Consider the following 6000-nt stretch of genomic DNA (forward strand, 5'->3'; position numbering starts at 1 on the left):
CATTCTGGAGGACCATGTGCACCCAGTGGTTCAAACATTGTATCCTGAAGGCGGTGCCGTGTATCAGGATGATAATGCACCAATACACACAGCAAGACTGGTGACAGAGTGGTTTGATGAAGATGAAGTGAAGTTGAACATCTCCCATGGTCTGCACAGTCACCAGATCTAAATATTATGGAGCCACTTTGGGGTGTTTTGGAGGAGCGAGTCAGGAAACATTTTCCTCCACCAGCATCACGTAGTGACCTGGCCACTATTCTGCAAGAAGAATGGCTCAAAATCCCTCTGGCCACTGTGCAGGACTTGTATCTGTCATTTCCAAGATGAACTGATGCTGTATTGGCCGCAAAAGGAGGCCCTACACCATACTAATGAATTATTGTGGTCTAAAACCAGGTGTTTCAGTTACATTGTCCAACCCCTGTATATACACATATATACATTCATACACCAATCAGCCATAACACTCTGACCACTGAGAGGTGAAGTGAATATCTCCTCATCATGGCACCTGTTAGTGGGTGGGATATATTAGGCAGCAAGTCAACATTTTTTGTCCTCAAAGTTGATGTTAGAAGCAGGAAAAATGGAAGCGTAAGGATTTGAGCGAGTTTGACGAAGGGCCAAATTGTGATGGCTAGACCACTGGATCAGAGCATCTCCAAAACTGCAGCTCTTGTGGGGTGTTCCTGGTCTGCAGTGGTCAGTATCTATCAAAAGTGGTCCAAGGAAGGAACAGTGGTGAACCGGTGACAGGGTCATGGGCGACCAAGGCTCACTGATGCACATGGGGAGAGAAGGCTGGACCGTGTGATCCGATCCAACAGACGAGCTACTGTTGCTCAAATTGCTGAAGAGGTTAATGCTGGTTCTGATAGAAAGGGGTCACAGTGCATTGCAGTTTGTTGTGTATGGGGCTGCATAGCCGCAGACCAGTCAGGGTGCCCATGCTGACCCTTTGCGCACCACCGAAAGTGCCAACAATGTAAATATATATAGAGATTTTTATAAGAAAATGGAGTTCATTCAGCTCTACTGTGAGGAAGGACGTTCATATGGTCAGTGTGATGTTGGATATACTGATAGTGTATCATGGAGTAAAGATTAGTTTCTCTAAAAACACACCTGAAGAACACAGGAATGTTCTGAAGACCAAACTATTCCAGATTAAAGGATGTAAGGAGCGCTATAAGAGCAGAGCTGTGTTCATACACACACCAATCCACTTTCTACTGCTGCAGCTACTGCTGGACTTCCTGTACATCCTGAGTGACCCATGTCTCGTCCAATCAGAGGGAAGAATTCCTGTTTATCGAGTCACCAGCAGTTGTGCTTGGAAGTGATGTCATGGCACTGGCGACCTGATCTTATACAGTAGAAAACTTTCTAATATCAGACTCTTCACACTGGGAGAGAAAAAGAAAATCAGACTCTCAAACTCCCGAGTGTTCGGTTACGTAACGGCATAATCCGGCCCACATTCCCGCTCTTACACACTGAAACAGGTGAGGATTTAGAGCAGGAATGTGATCGTGAGGTGAATTTTCTACACACTGAGCTCTGTGGCTCGAGCTCACATCTATTAGCTTTAGCCTGGAATCCTTATGACACACAAAGAGGAGGCTGAGGCAAGAAAGAAATCAATTTACACTTAGCCGAGGTGAAGGAGCGGCTTAGACGCTTCTCTGTGTGCACTTACTATACAGAGTGAGTGTGTGTGTGTGTGTGTGTGTGTGTGTGTTGGGGGGAGATGGAAAACCTGATTATAGAAACCTAAAGAGGTTTTTATTTTTTTTTGGCATGGATAAACTTTGTACACACACACACACACACACACTTCTACATATGACCTCACTCCCGTGATGTCACTCCATAAGCTTCACACATTTTAAAGATCAGAATTGAAACCTTTTTCTTTTGTCATGGAATATCTGTACTAAGCTAGCTAGCTAACATACCTAACGCTAGTGAGGGTGGTTGTCATGGTAACGGTTTATGCAGCTGTGAATCAGGAGAAAATTGCGGCACAGACGCTGCTACAGACAAAGGCGAGCTGGCAAAGTTAGCTGATGTAAGCTAACGTATGGGATATTAGCCTAGTCAGGAATATATGGGGGCTGTGTCTAATTTGCATATTCATGCATATTCAGGAGGGGCTTTAATGAGGGCGTGGATGTTTTAAATCACTCTCGGCGTTTACTCTCCACTCAGCTCTGTGGAGTTTATGTGTGAGAAAGGAGAGAGAGAGAGAAGAGAGACGCTTTGACATCCTGAACATCTCGATATTAACATTCCTGCAGCGTCACTCTACTGTCACTACACCTTCATCTGTCTGTCTGTGACTCTCTCCATCACTTCTTATGTTCGTCTGTCTCACTCGACTATCTGTCTCTCTGTGACATACACTTCTCTCTCTTTTCATCTCTCTCCCTCTCTCTCACCCTCTCTCTCTGTTCATCTCTCTCTCTCCGTCTCTCTCTGTTCATCTGTTTCTCACCCTCTCTCTCTGTCTCTGTTCATCTCTCTCTCTTTCACCCTCTCTCTCTCTCTGTTCATCTCTCTCTCCATCTCTCTCTGTTCATCTCTCTCTCTTTCACCCTCTCTCTCTCTGTTCATCTCTCTCTCTCTGTTCATCTCTCTCTCTTTCACCCTCTCTCTCTCTGTTCATCTCTCTCTCTCTGTCTCTCTGTTCATCTCTCTCTCTTTCACCCTCTCTCTCTCTGTTCATCTCTCTCTCTCTCTCTCTCTCTCTCTTTGTGGGTGCTCAGGAGGTGATAGCCAACTGACCTTCTCTTATCTTAGCAATATGAAGTGTGTGTGTGCATGTGTGCATGTGTGTGTGTGCATGTGTGTGTGCATGTGCATGCGTGTGTGTGTGTGTGCGTGTGCATGTGTGTGTGCGTGTGCATGCGTGTGTGTGTGTGTGTGTGTGTGCGTGTGTGTGTGTGTGTGCGTGCATGTGTGTGTGCGCGTGTGTGTGCGTGTGTAGTATTATTGACAATAATTATTTGATCAGGAATGTAAAATTCTCTGTTGTCAGTCGGCTCTATAATTTCTGTCACCCTTCAGAGAGTTTTTGTGACAGCGGTTTTGAACCCTGCGGTCTGAGACGAAGAGGAAGTCCAGGTGTCTTTAACGTTAGAGGCAGGGACTTGCCGGCATCCTCGTCACTCGTCTGTTCGGAGATCTGATTCAGGAGATCGTCACATCAGTAAAATGCGACGACGTTCTCCCGGGACGCTCGTTTATCGCTCCGGGTTTGTTCATACTGCGCTGACGAATTTTAATGAACTGAGTGATGAAAAAGTAAACTGATGATGATTTTTAATCACTAATGGACTCTTAACGAAGTCCTCGAACACAGATGTTGCTCCGGAGTGTGTTTTATTAAAACCCCAGACTGAAGACTTGATTAACGCCTGTCGTGTTTCTCTATCCGAACAGCTGAGACGAGGAGAGAGCTCTGAGACGAGCGACTCCGAGACTCAAATCTGTCTGGACTGCAGAGTAATATTTACTTCCTGTGTGGGTTTGGAAAGAGTGACATTTCAATAAACTTCACTTCTTCTCAGTCTGTGTGTGTGTGTGTGTGTGTGTGTGTGTGTGTGTGTGTGTGTGTGTGCGCACACACTGATGTGTTTTGGATGTCCTGTGGGTGTGTGACTCAGCCTCTGAGACAGGCTGAAAATTGGATAAATAAAAAATGAAAAAAAGCAACAATAAAAGAAGAAAAAGTTCATAGCCCATACACACACACACACACACACACACACACACACACACTGTCTAGTTTGAACAACTTTAAATTCCCTGTGATAACAACCAGCACTTTAATCAGTTGTCTGTGTGTGTGTGTGTGTGTGTGAGAGAGAGAGAGAGAGAGAGAGAGAGAGTGTGTTAAGGTGAATACTGTGTTAGACCTGATGTGTGTGTGATGTATGAGGTAGGTGTGTGTGTGAGAGAGAGAGAGAGAGAGAGAGAGTGTGTTAATAAGGTGAATACTGTGTTAGACCTGATGTGTGTGTGATGTATGAGGTAGGTGTGTGTGTGTCTGTGTGTGTGTGAGTGATGTTTGAGATGTGTATGATGTATGAGGTGTGTGTGTTTGCGTGTGTGTGTGTCTGTGTGAGTGTACTGACCTGGTTGGAGTATCTCATGCTAACGTTCCTCTGGTCCTGATGTGGTACGTAGCGGTGGATGGGGTCGATGTCTTTGGGGCTGATCAGACCGTCCACTGAGGATCACACACACACACAGACACACACACACACAGACACACAGACACACAACTCTTACTACACTTTACTCTACACTGACATGGATTCCTGTAGTGCTTCATCAGTGTGTGTTTTAGTGTTTTGGTGATTTATGTTCTGAGGGTCAAGAGAGCGGAAGAAGATCAGTCACTACTTTATAGAGTTATGAATTATGGGATATTTATTTTTTCCATGATTGGTGGTCAGTCCCAGAGCCCTATAGTGACCTAAATATGAATGCAGATGATGGTGATTGTTATTAATTCTGCAGAGGTAATGAGGTTGTGATAAAAGCATGCGAGCAGCAGCACATAAATCCGGTTCCGATCCGGAAATCTGTGCAGCGGCGCTGTTGGGAAAATGAAATATCTTGAAGGAATAAAAGCTCCTGACAAACGGCCGCCTCTGCAGCTGCACACGGCTTTGAAATGTTCTCTCGCAAATTCTCTCAGTGGGAGGAAGTGCAAACGGCATGCTAATCGCTGCATGAATAACCCAGCACTCTGTGTGTGTGTGTGTGAACTGGCAGTGACCTACAGTGTGCACAGCGAGCACACACACACACACACACTCCCTCACTCACCCAGCAGCTTGGCGATGTTGTACAGAGCCTGACCCCACAGGAACAGCATCCCGTCACGACCCGAGTTGCTCGGAAAACGTTTCTGGCTGCCGTGTTTCTTCTGCTCCGCCTCCACAAAATCCGCCGGCACGTGGTAATACTTGGGAATGACGGCATGACCTGGAAAACACACACACACGCACACACACGCACACACACACATTTTTGGTTTCTCTCTCTCTCTCTATATATATATATTTACACAATGTCCAGGTGAAGATGCGTGTTCACGTGAATGCAGACGCAAACGTCTACATTTTTACTTCCAGTACAGTTGAAAATGCACGAGTCTGTCTGTCTGTCTGTCTGTCTACTTGTACATCTATCTGTCCGTTTGTCTACTTGTCTATATAGCTGTCTGTCTGTCTACTTGTCTATATGTCTGTTTGTCTACTTGTACATCTATCTATCTATCTATCTATCTATCTATCTATCTATCTATCTATCTATATGTCTGTGTGTTTGTCTACTTGTACATCTATCTGTCTGTCTGTCTGTCTATCTATCTGTCTACTTGTCTATATGTCTGTGTTTGTCTACTTGTACATCTATCTATCTATCTATCTATCTATCTATCTATCTATCTGTCTGTCTGTCTGTCTGTCTGTCTGTCTGTCTGTCTGTCTGTCTGTCTATCTATCTATCTATCTATCTGTCTGTCTACTTGTCTGTGTTTGTCTACTTGTACATCTATCTATCTATCTATCTATCTATCTATCTATCTATCTATCTATCTACATGTCTGTGTGTTTGTCTACTTGTACATCTATCTATCTATCTATCTATCTATCTATCTATCTATCTATCTATCTATCTATCTATCTATCTATCTATCTATCTATCTATCTATCTGTCTGTGTGTTTGTCTACTTGTACATCTATCTATCTATCTATCTATCTATCTATCTATCTATCTATCTATCTATCTATCTATCTATCTATCTATCTACATGTCTGTGTGTTTGTCTACTTGTACATCTATCTATCTATCTATCTATCTATCTATCTATCTGTGTGTTTGTCTACTTGTACATCTATCTATCTGTCTGTCTGTCTGTCTGTCTGTCTGTCTATCTATCTATCTACTTGTCTATATGTCTGTGTTTGTCTACTTGTACA

General features: G+C 44.0%; 1 protein-coding gene across 3 annotated transcripts in view; it reads right to left on the reverse strand.

Annotated features, from left to right (window-relative positions):
- Positions 1-6000, reverse strand: part of phkb (phosphorylase kinase, beta) — an 85992-nt gene that overhangs the window by 26391 nt on the left and 53601 nt on the right. For all 3 annotated transcript variants that reach the window (XM_058381545.1, XM_058381543.1, XM_058381544.1), the window contains 2 exons: positions 4843-5001; positions 4143-4237 (listed from right to left, as the gene is read on the reverse strand). In XM_058381545.1, the coding sequence (XP_058237528.1) occupies positions 4143-4237; positions 4843-5001 (254 nt within the window). The remainder of the gene's footprint in view (positions 1-4142; positions 4238-4842; positions 5002-6000) is intronic.

This window comes from Hemibagrus wyckioides, linkage group LG27 (assembly GCF_019097595.1).
Source record: "Hemibagrus wyckioides isolate EC202008001 linkage group LG27, SWU_Hwy_1.0, whole genome shotgun sequence".
Classification (NCBI taxonomy): domain Eukaryota; kingdom Metazoa; phylum Chordata; class Actinopteri; order Siluriformes; family Bagridae; genus Hemibagrus; species Hemibagrus wyckioides.